The sequence below is a fragment of the Octodon degus genome, unplaced genomic scaffold (assembly GCF_000260255.1).
Source record: "Octodon degus isolate 3935 unplaced genomic scaffold, OctDeg1.0 scaffold00020, whole genome shotgun sequence".
Classification (NCBI taxonomy): domain Eukaryota; kingdom Metazoa; phylum Chordata; class Mammalia; order Rodentia; family Octodontidae; genus Octodon; species Octodon degus.
Genome location: NW_004524596.1, coordinates 11,485,651 through 11,511,732, shown reverse-complemented (window position 1 = coordinate 11,511,732; position 26,082 = coordinate 11,485,651). Strand labels below are relative to the sequence as shown.

The following is a 26,082-nucleotide window of genomic DNA, read 5'->3' as shown; positions in this document are numbered from 1 at the left end:
AGTTAAATTTTAAAAGAATTATAAGTTGTAGTTAAGAAAAAAAAAAAACAAAAACAAAAACAATTTGCATCCGACAGTGAGATCACTAGATATAGAATGCATAAAACTGTGCTGCTCACCCTTCCATCTTTATCCACTCCAGCTATCTGTCCAGTTGCGATCCTAATTTTGTCAGGATGTATAGCAAGGCTAAAAAGTATTAACAATGATTTTAAAAATACAAGAAATGAGAAATAGCAGAAATGTACCCTTGTATCAACATTTGTTTCAAATAATTCTTAGTCATAATAAAACTCACTCTGGCCTATTTTAATTTCTTTAGAAAAATAAACACCAATTATCCAAAGATTTCTAAGTTTTCGGCTATACATTTTTGCTAAGGTGAACAAATTATTAGACCATCATCTACAGTTTGGCATGGTAACAAATGTAACAGTTTCATCTGTTCCCCTCCTTTCTAGTCCATGCACACAGGCATGAATATCCACACAGATTTATGAAAGATGCAGTACTGCATGGTGTAATTTTAATCTGTTAAGACATACACAAAATTCTGGTACATAATCTTTATACGTATTACTGACTCCACAGTTCTTTCATCTTTTAGGCCATTTTTACTCTTCTACAAAAATAAAAAGTAATAAACATCTTCAAATATAACAGCATCAACCTTTTAATTAATCCTTCAAACTAAACTGTTTAAAGTTATATTTGGGAAAATATTTATAAATAAAAGTGGAAAACAGTATAACAAAGGTGCTCAAATTGATTCTGGTATATATACAATTGATAAGCAAAAATTTCTTTTTACAAAAATGTCATCCTGTTCACATCTACAATCTTTTTATCTTGTAAGGAAGGTGTAAACTCAACTGAAAATAAAGTTTTTGCTTCTTCATATGTACTCATTATTTTTAGAAGAACAGTATGAATTTAAATTTTAATGATAAAAACAGTTCCCAAAGTTTCCAGATTCCCTACATTAGGTTGCATCTTTTAAGATGTTTCAGTAATTTGATTTGTATAAATGATATCTTGTTTTCATTTGTTTGATTACTATGGACACTAAAATTTATGAATGTTTAATTCTTAGTTTATATTCTATGCTGAGGTCATCTACATTAACAGTAACTAGACAGATCAAACACATTAACATCTTGATATTTAGCGAGGCATGTGGTGCACACCTATAATCTCAGCACCTGAGAGGCTGAGGCAGGTGGACTGCTGTGAGTCTGAGGCCAGCCTGGGCTACAAAGGGAGCTCAAAGCCAGACCTGCATTGCAAGACCCTGTCTCAAAAAGACAAAAACAAAACAAAACATCTTGACATTTAATCAGATCTCTCAAATTTTCAAATAAAATTTCTGGATTAGGTAGGTAGCACATTTGCATGGTTTAAATATCAAAAGATTCAGCAGGTCTTGCTCCTATCGCCAACCGAAGGCCTGCACAGGTAATCACTGTAAGTAATTTCTTTCTTTTTTTCGTATTTTCTTTTCCTTTTTATTTTTAGGTCTTTTTGAGACAAGGTCTCGCTATGTGGTTCAGGCTGGCCTTAAACGCATTTTGTAGCCCAGGCTGGCCTTGAACTTGCATGGATCTTTCTGCTTCAGCCTCCCAACTGTTGTAATTATAGGGATTTGCCACCATGCCTGGCTGTAACTAGTCTCTTTATATTAATAATTCTAGAAAACTTTCACATTTGTGGAAGTCTAGAAAAATATTTATTTTCCATCTCTCTCTCTCTCTTTTTTTTTGTGGTTGGAGACACTGTCTCACTGTGTTGTGCAAAGCTGGCTCAAACTCTTGACCTGAGTAGCTGGGATTACAAGGTATGGGCCACCACACCTGGCTTCTACTTCTTTTTCACACAAGTATTAAAACATATGCATATTTTCCTGCTCTTTAATATTTGTACTTGGAAGTGCATCTTAGAGGCTTTCTCATATTATATGTATAGTATTTCCTCATTCTTTTTTACAACTGCATGGTAACCTATACCACAACCTCACAAGTCAACTGAAAAAAGATAGCTTTGTTCTAACCCATACTATCTCAACATTGTAATAATTTTCTATACTATTATACAAGAAAAAGTAAAATATTATCAACAATACTTGCATAATATCCTAATCATGTTACTTTTTCTGTAGACATAGTTGTTAGAATAATAGTCATAAAGAAGCAAAGCTCTTAAAATGGGAAAAAAATTCCAAGCAATAAGTGACTGAATTTAACTAAAGAGCAACAAAATTTAGAGTAAAAAAATACACCTATATATTTAAATTATTCTCATATTTTTAGTTTGAAATTATGATCCTATTCATCTATGACTACTTTCTACAAAAAAGCACCACAGATTATAATTTACCTATAATATAATAGAGAATAAACCATCAATAAATATTAAGTAACCAACCATTACTCTCAGAAATCTGTGAAAGTCTAGTCTGTCCCACACGTATTTCACACTATAGACCTGAAGGGAAGGGAAAAGGGATCTGAGAAAGCAGAAATTTCAATAGCGTTACAAGGTGCATTTTACTGTTGATACATGGACCATTTTTAAGGAGTCTTAAGGTTTTTTTTTCCCCAAAATATATTTACATAGCACCCATGTTTATATTCTGAGCTTTCCACAAGAAGTTATTAATACGTGTAAAAAAAAAAAAGGGTGCGGATGTAAAAAGAAAAAAGAAATTATTAATACAATCAAAATTCAAAACCACACAAAATGAGGGCGTAAAGAACAAAACTGACGAATGTTAAGTGACACCAACCATTTCACACAGTCTGTATGACCCAAGTAGTGTCTCTGTGTTCTCTCTTCATAATTAAATAGCACTACTACTGATGCGATGAAATAAACGATCTCCCCCGTAGGAAGAAGGTAAACATTAGCTCGACAGTCCTTCCCTCGATAACCGTATCTTGAAAGATAGAGTCAAGGTTCTTAAAAATATGTAAGGTACTGAACTAATATTTTTTTCAGGGGAGTTTAGGGAGTACAGAAGGTAGTCAGGAAAGGTTTGGTAGACAGAAAGCAGTTGTAGGGCCGGGGAGATAGCTCAGTAGAATAAGCGCTTGCCTGGCAAGTGCAAGGTCCTGAATTCAATCCCCGGTACTGCAAAAAAAAGCAGTTGTAACAAAAAGAATTTGAGGGCTCTGAGATGTAGGAGAATGGAAGCAGAGAGCACAACTGATACTACTAGCACTTCTGCTGAGTTTCTTAGAGGTTCTAAGAGATGTCAGAATTTCTACGTAAAATGAGAAAAGCTCTGTTTTAAATTGTCATTTTAAAGAAAACAACTGGTGGGGTAGAAATTTGGAATTAAAATCAACTGTGTTGGGGCTGGAGAGATAGCTTAGCGGCCAAAGTGCCTGCCTGGCAAGCTCAAGGTCTTGAGTTTGATCCCTCGTACCTCAACAAAACAAAACAAAACACAGTTAATTCACTGTTGATAAAATGTTCCACAGTATGCAGAGTTCCATAGGTTACAAAATGCTTAAATTTTTACAATAGCCTTTTGAGACATGGTTATTAATCCCTTTCATCAATAAAGAAGATCAAAGTGCACAGAGTAAGTGGCAGAGTCAAATGTGAGTGGCACACTCCTATAACAGGCAGTTGGGAGGCTGAAGCAAGAGGCCTGCCCCAGGGTCGAGGCCAGCCTGGGCTACATAGTGAGTCCAAGGCCAGGCTGAACTACGTAGCGAGACCTTGTCTCAAAACCCCAAACCAAACCATCTCAAATACAAGTGTTCCTGTTCCACAGCATGCCTTTTCTAACACACCATCATAATCTGCTGCAAGCTACTATAATACTGCTTTCCCTTTCTCAATTAATTTGATGTCCTTGAATTGCTAAAAGTAAAATACACACAATGTGGATGAATTAAGAGATGACATTTCGTTTTGAATTTCTCAAGTGGTTATTATGTTCATTATACTTATTTTTGGGTATAAGGACAACCTTAATAGACCAGGCAAGCTAATTTTTCTTATACTAGAGATAATGCCAATAAATTTGTTATCATGGTGGAAAAGGATACACCCACTCCAGTTTGAGCTTCTCGGGAGGCAGTTCTGTCCTGATGTCATCATAGTTTTCAACATCAGAAGGAATGAACATTGTAATGGGCCGACCTCGCATAAACATTTTAATATAATCTCCTTCTGTTGAAACATAAGACAAAATTTAGGTCACATTTTCTATACAGTAGAAAAGTCAATCACTGATGTGATAAAATAAAAACAAGACACAATAGCTACTTGAAAATTTTATGCTCATTATATGTCGTTTTTGTTATATATTATATAGGACATAGCAAACAAAGTGATACTATAAAGACCTAATTTTTGTAATTAAACTATAACTGATCAAAACTGACAGGTTTTTTCAAGGCCAGAAAGGTGGAAGTAGAAAAATTCAAAATAAAACAATCTGATGATAGTAGTCTCTGTAATTGCTGAAAGAGTAACATTACTGTAATAGACAAGAGCCATGCTTGCCACATTACTTGCTCAGCCTATAGATGATTATGTGCTTTTATGATCAGGACACAAAAAAAAATATGATCTCACAAACTGAAAAGCTTCCACACAGCAAAACAATTGACAGGGTAAAAAGGAAACCTTGAGAATAGAAGGAAATACTTTCAGATTGTATCTCTAAAAGGGAGTTAATCCTCCACAAATAAGGAATGCCTACAACTCAATAGTAAAAAGTGGTAACTGAGTTTGAAATGGGCTAAGTACTTGGATATGTATTTTTCCAAAGGATGCATAAAAATGGTCAACAGGTATTTGTAAAAATGTTCAACATTGGGGCTGGTGAGATGGCTCAGTGGTCTAAGGCACCTACTTAGAACAAGCTAAGCTAAGCAAAACACAGGGACCTTGGTTCAATCCCCCAGCACCACATGCCAGCCAGCCCTGCCCCCTGGTGGGCTGAGCTGGCCACACACACACTAAATAAATAAATAATAAATAAATAAATAAATCTTAAAAAAAAAAAAAAAAAAATGTTCAACATCAGTTCAACACCAGGAAAGTGCAAATCAAAACCACACTGAGGCGTCATTTCACACCTGTCAAAATAGTGATCATCAAAACAACAAAAAACAAGCACTGGAGAGGATCTGGAGAACTTTCAACTCTTGCACACTGCTGACAGGAATGCAAAATGTCGCTGTCATTATGGAAACAGGATGGAGGTTCTTAAAAAAAATAAAAATCAAAATAGAACCACCACATCATCTAGCAATTCCACTAATGGGCATTTGCCAAAAAGGACTTCAATCAGAATCTTTTTTAATTGATGTGTATTAGTAATATGGAATGAGATTCACTTTTTTTAAAATAAATTTTTATTTATTTATGTGTGTGTGTGTGTGTGTGTGTGTGGCCAGCTCAGCCCACCAGGGGGTGGGGCTGGCTGGCATGTGGTGCTGGGGATTGAACCGCGGTCCCTGTGCTTTGCTAAGCTTGTTCTAAGTAGGTGCTTTAGACCACTGAGCCATCTCTCCAGCCCGAGATTCACTTTGGTATGCCGGTCTATACATATAACATAGGATGATTATATTTCTCTCCGCTAACCCCCTCATCCTATCCCCAACCTCTAAAAGCTTACTTCCTATTTTTGTCATCTCTCGTATTATCTATAAAATCAGAATCTTTAAGAGATATTAACACTTTCATGTTCACAGCAGCACTGTAACCAAGATGAGGAAACAACTAATTGAAGGCTGACAGATGAATGGATAAAGAACATGTGGCACATACATATAATGGAAAATAATTTGGCCTTTTAAAAAGCAGGAAATTTCACAACATATAACAATACTGATGAATCCTAAAGACATTCTGCTGACTGAAATATGCCAGTCACAAAGATACTGCAGGACTACCTATATATGATGTATCTAAATAGTCACATTCATAGAACCAGAGTTAAATCATTACTGAGGACTCCAGGAACAGGGAAGTAAATACCTAACCAACAGGTATAAAATTTCAGTCAGGCAAAATAAATCTGAAAGATCTTTTGTATAACATTATACCTATAGTTAACTATAATGTATCATATATTGAAAATGTTTGCTAAAAAATACATGTTGTGTCTTAAGTGCTCTTACCATATTAAAAGCTAAAAACCTGATCTCAGAATGAAGTGCTAGGAAAGGACCCAAACACTTTCAAAAATCAGAATGAGGAAGGGACTAAGTGGTAGGTCACACAGCCAGGAGGCAAGGAGGGCTGACTTCTCTCTCTGCACATTTGGGGCTACAATCCATCTCATGTCCACTCTACATAACCAAATTCAATTTACTACAACATCGTATTCAAGGTTGTGCTAGGAAAAAGGCAAAAAAATAAAAAGAAAAAGGAAGAGGGAGACAGAAAGAGCACAAGCAAGTGAGACAGTGAGTGAGAGACAGAGCGAGCGAGTGAACACGAGCAAGTGAGCGAGCTGGTATGTTTTTTTCTCTTGCGATCCTGGGAACAGAATGCAAGGCTAGACTAGCATAGACCACTGAGCTAGCTATACCCTCAGCCCTAAACAAGTTGTCCTGTTAGCAGCACAGCTTCTAAGACATTTTTTATTTATATAAACAACTGATCGTTCAATGAGATCTTCAATAGTCTAAAACTATTTTTATAACTCTAGAATCAAACCAGTATTATACATTGCTTATAAAAGACAATTCTTCTCAAATAGGTTTCTTATTCCTTTAAAAATTACAAGAAACAAAAATCTATTCATTATTGATCCTAGCACAATGACAAGATACAGATAGATTATGTAAATGTTGATGGTTACAGAAGAAAAAAGACAAAGAAAGGGACTGAGTACAAAGGCATAGGCAATGTCTAGTACTGCCAGCCTGTCTGACACAAGAAAACAGGAGTGAACCAGATCAAAAGTGTGATCACCAACCAGAGGCCAATATACTCCTAAAATTTCTAACAACGACCTGAGCTAAGGAGAAAAATGTAAATTCTAGTAATTCACAATTCAGTAATTTATGTAAAACAAACCATGGAGGAAAGGATAAATCACTTGCTGAATATCTTCAAGTACTTAAAGGAGTCAGATTAAAAAGTTGTGCTTGTTATGGTTGAGAAGTTCAAGTTATTTTTATGGTTATTACAGTGGGCTCAGGGTCTGATCTAAGAACAGGCTAAGACCTCCTACACTGCAGTCTTGATACCACTTGATGTGTCTTTATTACCTCTGAATCTAAGAGTGGGCTTTGCTTCCTGATCATTTTTAGCATGCTGGCCTTTGATGGTAACTAAATCATTACAAGCTGTAAATACTTCCTTTATGCAATCATCCTTGTACGTATCTCCTTGTCTTTTTGTCAAGTTTACTCTCAGAGGTGCTGATTTAGTATATAATTTCCTCTCCAGTTTCCACTTTTTTGTTTTTAAAGATTATAAGTTTTTGCAGAAGTGTCTGTCTTTCTTTTCTTTTCTTTTCTTTCTGGTGGCTGGCTTGGCCCACCCTGGGGGTGGGGCTGGTGCAGCATGTGGTGCTGAGGACTGAACTGCAGTCCCTGTGCACTTACCTGAACTTGCCTAAGCAGGCACTTCAGACAACTGAGCTATCTCACTGGCTCACTGAAGAAGTTTCTTTGAAATTTCTCTGTGATCAGGTGTGTTTGGGTAGGAGCAAGGACATACTTCATACACCATCTTAGGAAAGCAGCAATCTGTCAACTGCAGAAGGGATATGGGTCCAGTTATAGGTCCTTGCCCTCTCTCCATTTTCCTTTGTAAGGGGATTGAATCCAGGGTCTTATATATTCTAGGCAAGGGCTTTACCACTTGGGCTGCAAGCTCAGCCCTTTATTTCATGTTTTATTCTGTGACTGGCTCTTGCTGAGCTCAAGCTGCCCAGGGCAGCCTCAAGCTTGACATCCTTGCCTCACTGTCTCATCTTTCTGAGCAGCTGGAATTATAGCATGAGCTGCCACATCCAGTTATCTTTTTCATTTTTCAAGAAAAACTGAAGATCTATAATTCATTGTAAAATCTCCCAATTTTGTATTTACTCCTTTGACAAAAAAGGGAAAATACACCTTTTTGGCCTGTATACTGCACACAGGTCATCAGTTTGCAACCTCCTCTTTTAGAAGACAGTTTTTACCTAGGGCATTAGGTAAAATACCCACTCTGTTTTTCTTGCTACAAATTATTTCTTGAGAACTGATGCTTCTTAAGCTGATAGCCAAAGCCCTTAGAACCACAGGGTCAGGATGTTTGTATTACACCTAAACCACTTTCTTACTGTGCTAACTGTACACTACCAGGAAAGTCAAAGGGAAACTTTAAGATTAGTAACACCGTGGCTCAGAAAAATCATAAGGAAAATAAAATCATTAAACTACCTACCTCATGATAGTGACCAGTGTCAGGCTATTATATTCAATAATGAAGGTGCTGTTTGAATGTCATTACTTTTATCTCTTTCCTTGACATGTTAAAAATTCCTGAGATTGAGAGGAAGTGGGAAAACATAAGCACTGTCTCACAGACCTTGGCTTGAACCTCGGCTTTAGTACTTACTAGTGTTTATGTTCAAAATAAATATCCTGAAATTAAATCTGATCAGTGATAGAGTAGTTCATAATTATAAAAAAATTCTATAGGATAGTGATTTAATTTATTTATTTATTTTTTGGCAGAACCTGGGATTGAACTCAGGCCCTTGCACTTGCCAGGAAAGTGCTTATTCTACTGAGCCATCTCCCCGACCCCAATTAGTTCATCTTTCTAGACACATGTAATGATGAAAATGAAAGAAAACTTCAGAGTTCACCTAATCCAACCTCTCTTCAGAAAAAGGGAAATCAAGATAGGAAAGTTAAATAAATTTTTAGTTTGGTTCCAAAATTTTCTCCATTATTTAGAATTCTGGAAACGCTTCACTATACAACTGTGTCCTAGCTCAGTTCTGCCCAAGATGACAGCCACTGGTTACTGAAAGCCAGCAGTGTGGTAAGAGACCTGGAGTGCCTGGGGGTGCAATGTGCACACCAGGAGATTCACACAAAGAGCAAAAATTTCTTTGGTAATTTTTATATTAATTACAAATCAAAATGATATTTTAGCTATATGTATTTACTTTATTAAACTCTATCTCTATTTTGTTGTTTTACTTTTTAAATTATTGCTACTAGAAAAATTTAAATGGCATATGTGTTATATGCTGTCAGTCAAATGGATAGAGCTGTTAGACAGTTGTGAAATTCTCAGGCTACCTTAGAGGAGTCCAATGATTGACAAAATAGCTTATTTGCAAACCAAATGGTACTGGCATGAATTCTGGGTATGAACAGCTAGAAACCAGCTCATACCACAGAAGAAAACCAGGTCTATTATCGCAGGGAAGAGTGAAGGCTGAGCCAACAACTGATGTTTCACTTTTCCTTCTGCATCCTTTTTGCCTACACTTTTAAAACCTTCTTTTCAGTTCTGTCAAGTTCTGTGCTTCTAAATTAGTATCTTCTTATTCCCTAATGTACTGGTTGATACACTTTGTCAACTTGAGAAGTTTAGAAGTTTATGTAAGTGACTCAACAAGAGCCAAGATTCTTAGTTTGTAAACATCCTCATCCTGTGCAAGAAGAGAACACAGACACTGTGCAAGTTCTACATCCCCAGCCCCAGGGTAGTTTGTTTATAATACGAGGAGGAGGGAGAGGCTGGCTAGAAGCTTCAGCTGCTGCCCTTCCCTTTGCTCTTCACTGTTTTCTGTGGCCATGAAATGCAGCCTTTTGCCATGTGCCACTCTGTCTGGGAGCCAGCTGACTATAGACTGAAACCTCCACAAACTTGTGAGCTAAATAAACCTTCCCTTCCTTAATTTTTATTTTGTCCCAGCAATAAGTGAAAAGTAACCGAGACACCAAGAGTGCTCCAAACTGTAAAATCATCATCAAACTCCCTAATCAAAAACTCCCATCCTTTTACAAATGTTATCTCAAGTGTTCTGAACAAAAGAATATTGTCCAAATAATTCATGCTCATATATAAATAAGCAGTTACTGATTTATTTAATTATTCTATCTAGTATAGTGTCTCATTATGCAGCTCGGACTCATAGTGATCCTCTTGACTCAGCTTCCCCAGCACTGGTATTATAGGCGTGTGCCAGTCATCACGCTTGGTTTTGGTGCTGACGTGGCATGTGGTACTGGGGCTTGCACTTGGGACAAAAAAAAAAGAAAGAAAGAAAAAACCCAAAAAACTGTATGTATAGTGTTGGCTAACCACTATGTAGTTAAGTTTTACTGACTAGGACAAAACCCAGATTGGAAAAATTTGACATAACATTAAAATGCTACTTTAATTTTCTTCATTATACTGGCAGAGTTTTATTGGCTGGAAAATTTTCTTGAATTGCTCATTACATGAGCACAATGGAGATATACAAGTTACGTACCTACCACCTTACGTGTGAATGCTAGAAATATAACCAAGTCTCATGCACCTGCCTAATAACTCTTATGCTAATAAGTCAACTAGTGAGTAATAAGTAAACCTTTATTGACTTTAAACTTCCTCTAATTTTTCTTCTGTTTTGTTTAGTTGATCAATATTAAAATTACAAGTAATTCCTTGAGTATTTTAGATTATTTTTACTGCCTGAAAAAGGCCTTCTTTGAAGAAAGCAGTCTAACCGAAAAATATCAGACAAGTAAAATTTGTAAGACTTGCTATATTATCACAAAATTTTTTCTGTAAGCAAAATGATTCTATTTTGATAGCTGTTTTATATCACATATTTATATCCCCAGGAAAAACTATTTCAAGTAGTGAATAAATCCAAAGGTTCTTCATTGTATTTGAATATGCCAAGCTGGATTTAATTTTTAAAATACATTCAGCTTCAGGTATCAAAACAACAATTCCTCATCTCTGCTTTCTCGATTAGAAAAGAATCAGGAGGCCTTGGAGGAGTAAAAATACCTGTATATGAAATTCTGATTAAATAGAATTTATAAAAGCTTCATCGTTAATGTTCCATTTCTTTAAATTCCTGAGTCCAAAGCAAAATATGAAAATGTGATAAATTTTGGTGGCCAGTAGAGTATAGCATAAGGAACTTGTATTATTTGGACACATTCAAACAGAGTAAGATATTTTATAATTTAAAATAAAGTTTTAAAAGCATTATTAGAGGAAATAATCAGAACGTTTTGGGTACAACAGCTCCTCTGAGAACAAATGGAATACAGTTCAAAGGCAGCAGACCAGGCCTCTTCCTAGCAGTCTCAGTACTGCCACTGATCAGTCATCCCTCTTTCCTGCTAAACCTAAACACAAGTTTTAGAATTCTTCTCAGAATGTTTCTGAAAACAGTAACAATTTATAGGCTCTGCAGTACACCCATCTGTACATTATAGATTTCCAATTAGGATAGTATTTCAGTTTATTGACATGCTTAATAGAAACTTGGCTAGTTAATTACTTTTTCTAGTTTAGCACTAAACTAATCATACCTATTGTGTAAAATATAGGTGAAAGGGCTTCAACCACAATATTATAAATATGCCTAGGACTTGTCCCTCTATTACAAAGTCTTATTTTCCACATTCAGAAGAGGCAGGTGGGGCTTTTGTTCTCTTAGCTGAAGATACAGAGAGGATGTCAAGAACATATATTCGTAGAAGTTGGGGTAGTTTCTAAGAATAAAATGTACAGCCTTTAAACTTATTTTAATCTAGAAGCTACTCATCACAATATTAAGATACCAGATCTTTGTTTAGAAAGCTTTAAAATTAGCATTAAAAACACTGATTATTATTTTTTTTAAAAAACACTGATTATTGAGGGTTTTTTTCTTTTTGCAGTAATACAGGTTTCCCTTTTTTGATCTCCTTTTAACATATACAGAAAACCCAGATAAAGTTCAGATGCACTCTTTGAAAATGGCCCAGTATCTAAACATCAGAACAAAGTACATGTATCTTTTGGAAACAGGGTACTTCCTTTCCTGTCCTTCTTGCTTATCCACATTAGAGGGACCTGACATCTGTGTTTCTAAATTCTGGAACTATTAAGTTTTGGACTCCACCTCAATAACAAGGATAAACTATCTATAGTTTGAGTTTTTGGTTTGTTTCAAATTGCCCACCCCTCTCAGTAGGTGAACCATAACACAGTGGTAGCAGAATACTACTATATAATATATCTTTGTAAGTCAATTTTAGCCATTCTTTCAATTTCTATACACTGCTTAGTTCATACAGGTGTCACCAGGTTTTAAGGTCAAACATACCTTCAGCAAAAACAAAAGACTCTGAGTGAGTTCTTTAGAAGGTAGTTTTCAAGCAAGTTAAGTGAAGTTACTGAAAAGGCTTTAGCAATATTGAATCTAAGCCTATCCATGTGGAAGAACACTGAAGCTCAAGGTCTCACACAGGGAGACCTTGTGCTCATCTTAACATTATGAGATATAATTGAAACAGAACTTAGATGAAGCAGATAACAAGACAATAAATCAGGAGAAAATACATACTTGGAAAGAATAAAGAAGACAGAGAATTGCCTCCCCCCAACTGTCCTTTAACACGCAGAATTTTGGGCTTCTCCTAATCTATAACTGTAGGGGCCGGGGAGATAGCTTAGTAGAATAAGTACTTGCTGGCAAGCACAAGGGCCTGAGTTCAATCCCCGGTTCCGAAAAAAAAAAAAAAAAAACACTAATCTATAACTGTAACTTCAGCCTGATTTTCAATCTTTTGTAATATAGGTCAGTTTGCCCCTAACTACGTCACATACTTACTACACTTCTGCTCTTTCCAATGTACCATTTTCCCTCCCTCCCTCTTTGCTTGCTTGCTTCCTTCCTTCTTTTAAGTGAAGTGCCTAATAAAGCCTATATTGCTTGGAATAAACTTGTGTTTTGCAAATGTAATAGCTAGCAAATACAAAATCAAATGTATCCTATGATCAGTGACCTACTTACTACTTAATACAGCAAAAAACTCCTGTTCAGGGCTGAGGTATTTTCAGCTTCTTCCATTTAAGGTTATCCAGATTCCACATACCTCACTCGCTTCCTCCAGAGATAATGATATCAGAAATGCCTTCCCTCACCACCCTCTGGTTATCCACATTACAAGGACCTGACATCTGCGTTTCTAAATTCTGGAACTGTTAAGTTTTGGACTCCACTTCAATAACAAGGATATAAAATGGCAATTCTCTATTCTTATTCTTTCCCAATTATGCATCCCCTCTTGACTTATTATTTTGTTACCTGCTTCATCTGTATCATTTCAATTATATAGAATATATATTCCACGTGGTTCAGATACTTGCTGTAACCATGGCTGTTTAAGACAGGGCCTGACAAAATAAGTGTTCAATAAACTACAATTCCAGCACTAAGGAGGCTGAGGCAGGAGGACTGCTTCAAATTTAAGGTCAGCCTTGGCTGTACAGTGAGTTCAAGGTCAGTCTGAACACATTATATATATCTGATAAAGGAGACTAAATGAACATATCAAAACTGTAACAGATGTGATAAGATTACTCTGGATTTTTTTTTGCCCAATTTTATAAACTATTTTAACTATTTGGCTACACAAATGGTCATGGGATTTTAGAAAGTATGAATTTCAAAATTACTTTGAAAGTATTTTTTAGAGGACTGGGGATTTGGCTCAGTGGCACAAGTGCCAGCCTGGCAAGAGCAAAGTCTTCTTTTTTTAAAATTTTATTGAGAAACAAATATGAACAAGACAGCTTCAAAGCTGATTAATAGGACAGTTCCGATAATCAATACATTGTACATTGTTATCTTCTTAGTGGTTATCCACAGTACAAGAAGCAGACAGGATATCCTGTCCAAACAATATTAGTACACCTCTTGCTTCTCACTGAATTAAGCGAAAGTAGCTGTATATCTATTCTAACTATTTTGTACATATAAATACAAAATGATCTTTCCTTTGTATTCCCCCCCTTTTTTTTCAGTCCTGTCAGAGGTGGATATTCTATTGGCATCTAAATATTATAGGTGTTTGAATTCAGCTAAACAATCCAACACTGTGTAGCAGTCTATAATATTAGTGGGTTATCCTCAGAAGTTATTGACTTGAGCCTTTTACAGCTCATTGTATTAACATGGCTTTACTTTATATACCTCATTTTTATACTTTTCTTCTGAGTGGTTAAGACCAAGATAAAGCAAGACCTACGTAACAAGAAATGTAACTTTTGTATCTGATAAGGTCAGCCAAGTACCCTCAGGATTTATCCTGTAGCCCTGAACCGCACTTTGTAGATCCTTTGTCAGTGTCAGCCATGAGGATGAGTTACGGCCATTGCTTGACCAATAAGAAGAACGAAGTCTTGAGCTGCATTGCCAGTACAAAAAAACACAAAACAAACAAAAAACTTAAAAAAAAAAAAAAAAAACCGAAAAACCTAGAACCCTAGTATTTTTTTTATAGAATAATCAACTAGTTCTCAAGTTCCCAAGATGTCATAATTGGTCTTCTATCCTAATATAGCTGTACAGTTCGGGTTTACCACACTGATTTGGTACAGCCGTGAGGGAGTACTGTTAGAGGAAGTGAGAGTGGAATTTGGTGATAGATGGGTTTCTTTTATTTTTCTTTTTGGTACCAGGGACTTGCGCTTGCCAGGAAGGCACTTACACCACTGCGCTATCTCGCCAACCCTTAGGTGGGTTTCCTTTAAAAGGCAGATTTCTTTCCAGTAGGGGCCTTGGGCATTCAGACTGTCAACTGACCAATTAATTGTCTGTTAATTACAAATTGGCACTTTGAGATCTACTACTCTCACTCCTGGGCATATAATAAAGGAAATGAAATCAGTATGTTGAAAAGATACACTCATAAATTCACTGTGAAAATATTCACAACAGTGAAGATATGCTACAGCTGAAGTATAAACAGACAGTATTACTCTTTTTCTTTCTTTTTTTTTTTGACAGGGTCTTACTATGCAGTTTAGGCTGGACTCAAACTTGTGGTGATCCTCTTGCCTCAGCCCCTTGAGTGCTGGGAATACAGGTGTGCACACCACATCCAGCTCAATACTCCTTTTCCTTTCTCTTTCTCGTACTCCTTGGAATTAAAGCCATAAAACAGGAAGAGCTATCATTTCCAAAACCGTGGGTAAACCTGGAGGACATTATGTTTAAGTGAAATATGCCAGGCTGCCCGGCATGGTGGTGCATGCCTGTAATCCCAGCACTTCGGAGGCAGAGACAGAAGGATCGCTGCAAGTCTGAGGCCAGGCTGGGCTACACAGTGAATCCAGGCCAGTCTGAACTGCACAGTCAGACTTTGTCTTTAAAAAAACAAAACAAACATAGGCACAGAGACAATTACTGCATCATCTCCCTCATACCAAGAAGCTAAGAGAGTTGATCTCTCAAAAGTAGAGGTAGGAGTGGTTTAGAGTGAGGGAGAGTTGAGAAAATGTTGGTCAATGTTAGAAATAGCACATACATAATCACAGATATATGTCCTACATTAAAACAGTCCAATTCCTAAGATGTGTCAGGAGTTCATCTCTGTTATGACTAGAACAGAACCAGAACCAAAGAGAAGAGTAACAAAAAGGGGCTTGGATTCAGGGCACAAATGAAGATTCAGGTTAGTATGAGCCTCCTTTTAGTGGCACAGTCCATCCTTCCCCTCACACCTAGCCTCAAGAGCTGCCTGCCTGCACATCCCCCACCCTGCTTCCTACTGCTTTCAACTACTTCCAGCCTTCTGCCCAAGTGCTGACCACTGTGGTGCCTGAAGGACGCAGGCCTTTTAGGCAGTTTCTCTGCTACCACTCACCGAAGTGTACCAAATGTAAATAGGCTTCTTCCCAAATCAAAGCAGGTGGCTTGGAACAAGTCAGAGTTGTCATTGTCAAAAAAGAGCTAGAGAAATTAATAAATCATATATTTAAAAGATTTTACAAAAAAGATAGATATTAGCATTAATAACTAAAATACAAGAAAATGTGCTGTGAATGTACCATGCACGTCTAATACTAAACTTTAAAAATAGATTTACAACTTATATCAAATGAAGATCTTCTGTTTAGTGGTTATCTTCTCATCTTCCTCTGAGTGCAAAAGTTATCATTGGCAGACTCACTTTTAACTAAAATTTATTTTGTTTGCCAGGCACTGTATTAAAATGCTTTCCTACTATCTAATTTTTACAAAAACTCTTTGAAGGTGTATTATCTCAAATATGCACAAGAAAACAAAAACTGAGGGAGGTAAAATAATCTGCCCAAGTTCACCATCACTGAGTCAATGATGAAATCAGTCTCTGGACTCCAAAAATCCAAGGGTTTAAACATCTGTTACATTTGCCATACATCTCTATTTTTTGTAGGTTAATTCTCAAAGGCAACACAAAGTGCAATTACGCAAAACCACATTCCTGTTTTTTTTCCAACTCTCAATGCCACAAAATTTTCTTATTTCAGCACAGGCTGTTTACCTAGTTGCTCAGTCCTCATAGAGTCCCTACTTGCCGTATCCTACCTATCCGGTACCACCCAGAATCCATCTGTTTCCCTCCATAGCCTCTGCCTTAATCACTACGAGGCCTGAATTACATGACACATTGAAAACAGCTCTTGTGGGCATGCTCCAGTGATACGAGTCTATTCTCTACAAAGGATGTAATAATTATACCAACAAAGGAACAGACTCACATTTCAAAGCAAGCAACGTCTGACATCAATTGTCCACATCTGGAGCAATCTTTTTAAGGTAAAAATCTTGTAATAGCATCAAACTTATTTTTCTATATTCTTTCCCAACTTTTCATTCTATCCTTCTTGCCAGGCACTGGCTATTCACTGTTTAGTGATTCTTCTGATGCAAAATCTGCCCCCTTTCAAATACCTTGTTTACTTGATTTTGAAAATTGTGTCATCAACATAAACCACTGTCATACATCAACCTTAATTTCCTTTTTCCCTCCAAAGAATGCATGAAACACAAAAGGCAAACAGTCCTTTCTCATTGTCATTAATCTTACAAAATCTGAGCTCTTTAGCAAAACATTTAATAGCAGTACATACTTATAGTTCCTGTGTTTTCTATTTTTAAAGTATCCTGATATGTATCATTTCATCCTTCAGCAGTCATGTGAAAGAAGTTTTACAGTTGTTATCTTCAGATTAAGAAACTCAGAGACACTGTACGGAAGAGCCAGGGCCCGACACTAATTGCAGCGATGCTACTCACTCACTGTTGTTGCCACCACACAGCACTGTGACAGACTTTGCCATTCAAAGAAAGAAGTATTTAACACATAATGTAGTAAGAATGTCTTTGTGGATAAATTTCATTTTCCCTAAAGTAGCTACATTATTAATCTAATACAATTAGTTTAGTAAATAATAGTTATTATAATGAAGGGAGAAAATTAAAGCCTGAGAAGAATACCACCAAAACTGAATCTCTTTTACAATTTCTATGTACAAACAAACGATCCAGAGACAACAAAAAATAAATACTTCTTATTGGAACTGAAGGAAGTAAGAATCTATAGAAATGAAGTTAAATGTCTAACAAATATTTTCACCACAATTTAGCTGGCTAATCGCCCAGAAAATGAAGATGCTTATGACATACAAATGAGCTGTGAGAAGCATGCACAGAAGAGACATGCTTCCACTTGGAAGGAACAGCATGCTCCAATTAAACTTGCAGGCAAGCTAAGAGGGATGTAAAACTGTGAAATTTACCTATATTGCTATTAAATATACATTTACAAAATGCCTGCTCTCCATTTTTGGTCAGAACAAGCTAACAACAGAAAGTAGCCAGACATTCTAATTAATACAAAAGAAAAACTTAAGAGAAAATGGTTTGCTACACTTATCTTTTCAGTCTTCTGTCAAGATTTGAGCGATTATTTGTAATACAGGTGACAAGACAGGAAATCAAGTTAAAATTTATCAATCTTTTAAATGGCTTTTCTAAGTATAACTTTTTTTTAAGAGGGAGAAAATATTTATCCGTCTGTGTAAAGCTATATTTTTACTGATCAACTTAAATCTTCACAGTTGACAGAAAATAAATTTCTTGGATTCACAAGTTCCAATTACCATGACATTCCTTTTTTTAAAAAAGAGGAAAGCCTGGTGTAAAAGTAATGAAAAGCCAGATAAGAGATCCAAGAAAAATTAATTTAGAAGGCAACAAACTATGTGGCTTATTCTTACCTTGGCTGTTTTTTTCGCGGGTTGACATTTTTGCTGGTTGAGACAAAAATGACAGATCTTTACCAAAAACTGAGCATTTTAAAAATAATTACAGAAACATATGTCTCTTATTCCTAGGGGCTAATAACATATACTAACTGAAAGTAAGTTGACATTCTTATTGGTTTGAAAAACTTAAAACTGCCATAAAAAGCAGAATAGATATTTTTAAAAGATGTTTAATTTACCTTGGTTGATGATGACATCTTTATGCCTAAAAAGGAATTCAAAGGATATATTTAGTCTACAATTTTATACAAGTGAATTTTATACATCTGAAGAAAGTGCTAAACTCTGATATCTTGCCCATACCTTACATAAATCCAGAAATGAAATCCATGTATCAGTATTTTATAATTTCTCATGCTATCAACTCCTAAGATACACTGTTTTACAAAATGAATGGCCTACAGGATCACGTGACCAAGTGAAAGCATAAAAAGGTAAGAGAAGTACCCAGATCTTACAACATCACTAAGATTTACAATGTGACCCAGGGAGCCTTAATAGGAAGACACAGTTTTTCTGAGACTTAGTAGAAAAAAATTACATAAATTAAAATACAGATTTTAAAATTCAAAGCAGACATATATAATTGTACATATAAATATAATAGTACCATTAACTTCCAATTGTAATGAAGTATTACTTACTTGTCTGTATTTTTTGTAACTTTTGATATTAATTTGGATGTTGAAGGTGTTTTCAATAATTTATTACGACTATCATCTGAATTCTCCCATGAATTATGTAACTTTTCAGCTGCTGTTGGTCGTTTTATGCTAGGAGAAACATATTCATTTCTTAGAGAAAAAATGAGAATACCAGTGACACAGAAGTGAAAGTTTAAATCGAACACAAAAGCAGCAATTAACACTTTCTTAAAGGTAATCCAGAAAAGAAAGGAAAGGATTAGTTGAAAGGCTTTGCCCGGATGAGTAAAGGAGTTAAACAAGGCAAGGACCAAGTCTGGACTGAACGATTGATTGAATGACTGACTGATTGATTGACTGAATTTTTAAGGAGCAGGACAATTTACTGAAGGAAAGAAAGAGGGAATAGAAATGGCTCCTGAGAGACATGAGAGGTCTCAAATGGGTTGACCCCAAGTGTGTACTATAGTTTTTGGTATTATTCCAGAGTCATTGGAACAAATACCTGATAAAAAGGAATCTATACCACTTTTTTGCTGTTTTCAGAAAAAAATCTATTTGCTTACATCTCAGAATAGTTTTCTTTTGCCAGTACTGCAGATTACACCAGGGCCTTTGCACTGAGCTGCACGCACTGCCCTTTTTTTATTTTCAGACAGTCTTACTAAATTATCCAGACTAGCTTGAGCTTGTGGCGCTCCTGCCCTTAGCTTCCCGGACTAATCCTTGCTGGATTACAGGAATGCGCCACCACTCTAGATTACTCTCATGACTTCTACTGAACAAAAATTAGATCTTTTCATGCTCAATGAATTCCTAGGCTCCAATTTGCATTTTCTATGCAATTACATCCTAATGTAATTAAGTTGTATGTGGTACAAATAACAATCCCTAAATTGAGATTAAAAGTGAAACTGTTTGTATTTTTAGAGACAATTTTATCCATGGTCTAAAATAAGACTTGACAGACAAAAAAATGTAGTATTACTAGTGCTGATTCGTATATTTGTAACACAAAATTTTTGATTTACAAATGACTTTTTTGCTGCATTGTTAACGGTCCTAACTCATCCGGTCTTTAATACTTCTTGCAACAGTACATCCAAAGAGCAATTTAGAAGGGTAAGCATATTTCCAGGAGACCTCAAGAAGCTGAAAAAAAAAAGATTCTGGGATGAAGAAGATACCAAGTCAAATCAGAACCTTAAAGAGATTGATTAATAAAAAAGCCACCTTTAACCATACATACTCTGAAGCTGCATAACAATAATTTATATTCAAGAAAAATTCCACCACAGACTAGGCAGGAGAATTAAAAACACTTAGCATAAAATCTGTGTAGGACACACAGACAAAACATTTTGTAAATGGTAAACGTGCATCAATCAAGTGAAGGGTATTCTGGTTTTCCAAATTCCCATTACAGACTTGACGCAAAATATTAAACTAGTCAAATAAAAATGTATTACAATCTTTTAGGAATGGTTGCCATTCATTTTATTAAAATCCTAGCTTGTTCTGGGAATGGTTTAATAGTTTCCTAAGATTTCTAAGCAAAAAAGTATAGTGATTATATATATATATATATATCATGATAAAACTTGTAAAGCATTTCTAAAATAGGCAAATTTAATGAAGTTGATCCAATACTTAATTACAAGGTACTATAGCAGTGAGCTCCCAGCATGCAGGTTTAGCTCCTCAACTTAGGCTCACACACACTGTTAGACTGTTTTCCCTTCTCACTCTAACTTAAAAATATTACTATGGACATAGTAGCCCTCAAGCAAGCCTTAGCATAGAAAAGACCAGGAGAAATGGATTCAATTCTCTAATCAAGCAAGAACTTATCCTCCCAAGACCCAAAACTTAAACTGAGATGCAGCCACAACAAAGAGCTATTTGTTGAGAAGGGTCCTTGCAAGCTGAAGGTTGTAATGATGCCAAAATGTAGTGAGGATGACTGCATACGGCCATTTTCTATCCATGGCTATAAGATTATACATGCTCATATATAAATTAAACAGTATTTTGTATTTTATGAAAATATTATTTTCATTTTAAAGTAGGCTTTTTGTGTCTTTCACCAGACTGTTTACAAGTTAATTTCCTTTTCTTGTTTTTTGAAACAGGGTTTCACAATGTAGTTCAGGCAGCCTCGAAGTCACATCAATTCTCCCAAGTGCCAGGATTATAGGCATGTACCATGTCTGGTTTTCTTTTTCAGTTTTAAAAAAGGAATTCTGACCATAAATTTTTATTCCACAATGTGCTCAAATACAAGTTACAACAAAAAAGGAAAAAAGCAAGCCTCGTACGAGGCTTCACACTGGAATCCATGGATAGCCAACATTCTCCCAAGTCACAGAATTTAGGCATCTTTACAACCATGCCCTAGCTCTGTACTGGGGACAGTTAAAACCTTTTAGTGGGAGCAGAATTCTTGCTTTCTGGAGTTTGTCTGTGTATTTGGAGAGGTTGTGAAGAGGGCTGGGGAGAAGGTGATGCTCGAGTTTGTGGACTGTGATCATTAGAATGAGATTCCTCTTTTTTTTCTCTCTGTTCTTGTGGTTTTTCTTTCTTTTTTTCTGTACCACTGTAAAATAAAGTATAACATGGAACAACACATATTTAAACAAATGAAAAAAAATCAAATGATAGAAAGTGATTATATAATTCAAACTCCTAAATCATACAGCTAATGTGGTTTTTACTGCTTTTATCCTATTTCTATGAATATTCTAGAAGCTATTAAGATCTTCAATGAAGACTGAAATAACCTCTAATGAATATTGTGATCTCAGCAAATATTCGAGACTGGAAGCTCTCCTAACTGACCTCAAGTTACCCAAATTAGAGGACGAGTGACAGCTTCCATTGCCCATGAAAGCTGACGGGTGCCCAAAGTACACTAATGCACAGTGTTTAATAGATTATGCCCTAATTCCTCTGGATACTTCTGCTCCCATTGAGTTTTTCCTCCCTTTTGGCCTCGCTGGGGATCTAACTAAGGCCTTCCACATGCCAGGCAAACAACTCTTCCACTGAGCTACATCTTCAGCCTCATCAGTTAAGGTTGAATTCTACCCAAGAGTTTGTTTTTCTAAAACCTGCTTATGTCAGTTATTTAAATTAAGTAAATACAAAGAGGTTGGCATGGTGACATATGCCTGCAATCCTAGCACTCAGGAGGCTCAGGCAGGAAGACTGCTGCGAGTGCCAGACTAGCCTGATTTACAAAGTGAGTTCAAAGCCAGCCTGAATTGCATAGCAAACCTGTCTCAAAGACAAAAGAAAAAAAGTAAACATAAAGAAAGTTGACAAAATATACACTGGAACAAGAACCACAAGTTTTAAAGTATATGAAACAGGACAAATATTTATACAATTGTTAAACTGAAGTGATATTTTTAAAATCATAGAAAAAGAGTTATGTTCTAATTGTATTATTTTGCCAGGTTTTAAATTTATAAATCTTCCATTAAAAGGGAAACAAAAATTATGAAAATTTATTTATCAGCCTATTTTAAAGAAGAGTCAAAAAGGAATTTGATCAGAGATTTATACTTAGAAAAGGGATAGGAGGTTTAGTTTAGTCTTTAAGGTATGTAGCTCAGGCTGCACTCAAACCCATAGAAATCCTCCTGTCTCAGCCTCCTGAGTACTAGGATTACAAGCTTGCACCATGCCTGCACGTACACTATGACTTTTATAGTGAACTATCTTCCATTCCTAATTGTACTAGAAAAGAGAGTACAATATTACAAGGTAGATGGAATCAAGACTTCTAGTGTTGAAAAGCCAGAAAACTAACAACTGCCTATAGTTTTTTTTTTTTTTTTTTTTGGTGGTACCAGGGATCAAACTCAGGACCTTGCACTTTCTGCCTATAGTTCTTAATCAAAGCACATTTTGTAATTTTGCCATATGGTGTATAATCAATCAGGTATGTTTCAAAAACATCTTAAATATATAGTATATACCATTTAACTATTATATACTAGTTAATAAGTTACATCTTCGTTTTGGCAGTGACATCTCTTAATCTGATTCAGTTCTAATACCTTCTGATTTCACACTGGCCACTGATTATCAACTTCATGCTAAATATTTTTTAAGTATGTGCTAAAAAAAATTTACTTCAAAAATATTAGAGGAATTTTGAAATTAAAAACAAAACCAAAACAGATGTAGAAATTACTTCTTTCCTGTCAGTCTTCAAACTATCCTGCATGCATGGACCACTAGTTTCCTGTGGACACAAGAAACTTAAAAGAACTTTTCTTCTAGGTTACTTAAAATGAAAATACAGAGTCTGTGCATCACACAAGAACAAACTCAGTTGGCCTGAGATTTACTGACTCACTACTGTGCATAGTACTGCTGACTATACAGTAACAGCACAACAGCTATGCAAGAAAATGGGCTGAATCTGAACTGTTACTGGATACAGAAAGGAAATTTACTGAAAACAGCATTAAAATCTTCTATTTTGAGGGCCCACCGGACAGCACAGTGGACTAACACACCTGCTTAGGCAGGTACAGAGACCAGGGTTCGATCCCGGGAGTGCCAGGCTGGACCCACCCCGGGGCATGCTGAGATGGCGATTAAGACTGGGCATGGTGGTGCAGGCCTGTAATCCCAGTGCGTGGGAGGCTGAAAACAAGAGGATCACTACAAGTCCAAGTTGTCTAGTGAGACCCTGTAGACCCCGCACTGAATATATTTAAATTTTTTTTTTTACTTTGAATTCTTTTAATTTATAATTTGTTCCTTTTTCCTAAAAGTGGAGCACAGGTATTAACTTTCAGCATTCTTTGAAGGGTAACATTTAGATCCTGTAACAATAAGTTAAAAGATTAAATTCTAGAAAGAATTTTTAAAAGGACTAAAAAACTTACTTCTTCAACATTCTGGTAGTCACCTATTTGGTTAAATACACAATTTCACACTATGAAAAATTCAGTCACTGGCATTAGTTTATTGATGTGTTTTCAGTACACTGCTACACATTATTCTCTTAGGATTTTTCTCATGCACCATTTGAAGCAAATTATTTAAGATTATAAAGTTGTATTCTTAGTCTCTTGAGATAATCTGCTCAGAATTTCAAAAAAGGGCTAAATCCTACAACCAGTTTTACTGGGAAATAATCCCCATCAATGAACTGATATAAACAGAACATTATATACGCAGAATCCAAATCTGTACTCCACTGAAACTTTTATATCGCAGTAATTCCACAGCTTCCTGCCTCCCCCCCTCCCCGCCTCTGACATGCAGACACAAATGCAGTAGATGGAATCAATCACATTAGCACTGTACAATATCCTGAGTTAGGCCTTAACTTTCTATAGTCTTATGGCTGAAGAAGTTTCAGCATTTAGTCTCCCCGTAATGTAAGATTCTATTTTCCCTTTAGAAATGCAGTATCGAATATATTACTTGTTAAGGAAAATTTATAGATAATTTCATTAAGTATAATGACAAAGTTATCAATAAACTCTTGATGAAAAACAAAAACAGAACATGAAGTTACTCTTCCTTTAATAAAAAAAGCTTCCATACTAAAACTCAAAGTATGCTATAAACTATGTACAGGCGATAAATCTCATTCACAAAAAATATAAAGGACATGTTTAGACTCTCATACAGCTGTATTTCTTATTTTTTCAAAAGTAGATTGATTTATCAAGCTCATACAATTTTGCAACACTGGTATTTTTCCCCTTTACCTTTTAGCAGCAGATGATAGAGTTTCTTTTCTTGCAATTGAGACTGAACTGGAATGAGCTGGTTTTCTGTTTGCACCACTTCCGTTGGTTATACAGGACATAGAAATAGCTTCTCGAAGGCTTGGTTGCCCTAAAGATAGTTAAGGAAAAATTTGTTTCTCAAAACTCAAAATATGCCCCAAGGATGAGGGTTTTTAAATTTAAATCTATTAGTATTCAGAACTAGTGGGCAGCTTGCCCCCAAAATTCATTTTTAAAAATCCCACAAAACCGAAAATCAACCATGCTCGCTCTCTTGTTATATTTGCTGTCTTCTGTGGCCATGAACTCTTGCCCCTCTGTGTCATCCTGCCTTGGAGCAAGCTGATTAGGGACTGAAACCTCTATAAACTGTGAGCTAGAATAGACCCAGAGCGCAAGCCTGGTGAGTAAGTGAGACGACCCGGGGCCTCCGAATCCTGAATAGACCCAAAGCGCAGGCCTGGCATATAAGTGAGACGACCTGCAGCCGCTGGATCCTGAACAGACCCAGAGTCCTGGTCGGAAGTGTGAGTGAGACTGCCTGGGGCCCATGGATCCTGAATAGTTCCAGAGTGCAGGCCCAGCAAGGAAACCTTCAGCAGAACTCCCTGCAAAGAGGCTAGAGGCAAGACCCACCCAGCTGATTCAGGAGCAGAACTTCTTGCCAGAGAGACACAAAGGGTTCAACTCTAACGAAAGTAGTGCGGCAGAAAGAAGTGGAGCACAGCAGCCAGATCCAAGCAACACCCAGCTGGAGGAATCTGAACTTCGTAGATCCAGACCTGGTGCTAAGGTAATAACTCTATCTAAGCTTTACACCAACGGTCAGAAGACAGTGGTATACAAAATGACAAAGAGAAGGAACAAAATGCAGTCTCAGGCCCCGAGTCCACCCAGTACAAATGCACAAGACACTAGCACTGAGGAAACTGGAAATCACACCCCAGATATCTCTGAAATAATAGTGTTGGAAGCAAAGAAACAACTGCACAAAGGTATAGAAGAAATCAGATCGGAAATAATTTCTGAACTAAAAAAATGTAGTGACAATTATAATCAAAGAAGGACTAAGTGCTTCAAAAGAATACATTGATAAAAAAAAATAGAGCAGAATATACCCCTGAATAAGCAATTTAGGAAAGAAACAGAAAGTATGAAACAGATTCAAAGTGATATACAGGAAATTAAAACCTCAATCACAAGCTGGCAAAACCATTTGAGGGAAAGAGAAAATAGACTTTCTGACCTTAAAGACACCATTGTAGCCAGTGAAAAAGTAAGAAAAGGTCTCTTAAAAACAACTAGGGGGGCTGGAGAGATGGCTCAGTGGTCTAAGGCACCTACTTAGAACAAGCTTGGCAAAGCATCAGGGACCGCGGTTCAATCCCCCA

General features: G+C 36.3%; 1 protein-coding gene across 3 annotated transcripts in view; it reads right to left on the bottom strand.

Annotated features, from left to right (window-relative positions):
- Positions 1-26,082, bottom strand: part of Eml4 (echinoderm microtubule associated protein like 4) — a 176,458-nt gene that overhangs the window by 41,189 nt on the left and 109,187 nt on the right. Inside the window, exons 3-10 of one of the 3 annotated variants that reach the window (XM_004627730.2) lie at positions 24,671-24,800; positions 21,355-21,528; positions 18,933-19,061; positions 18,468-18,493; positions 18,241-18,273; positions 4,056-4,179; positions 2,783-2,932; positions 120-189 (exon numbers count right to left, since the gene is read on the bottom strand). In XM_004627730.2, the coding sequence (XP_004627787.1) occupies positions 120-189; positions 2,783-2,932; positions 4,056-4,179; positions 18,241-18,273; positions 18,468-18,493; positions 18,933-19,061; positions 21,355-21,528; positions 24,671-24,800 (836 nt within the window). Of the gene's footprint in view, positions 1-119; positions 190-2,782; positions 2,933-4,055; positions 4,180-15,842; positions 15,929-18,240; positions 18,274-18,467; positions 18,494-18,932; positions 19,062-21,354; positions 21,529-24,670; positions 24,801-26,082 lie in introns of those variants that run through there. The other 2 variants (XM_023711197.1, XM_023711198.1) reach the window with 2 other exon arrangements.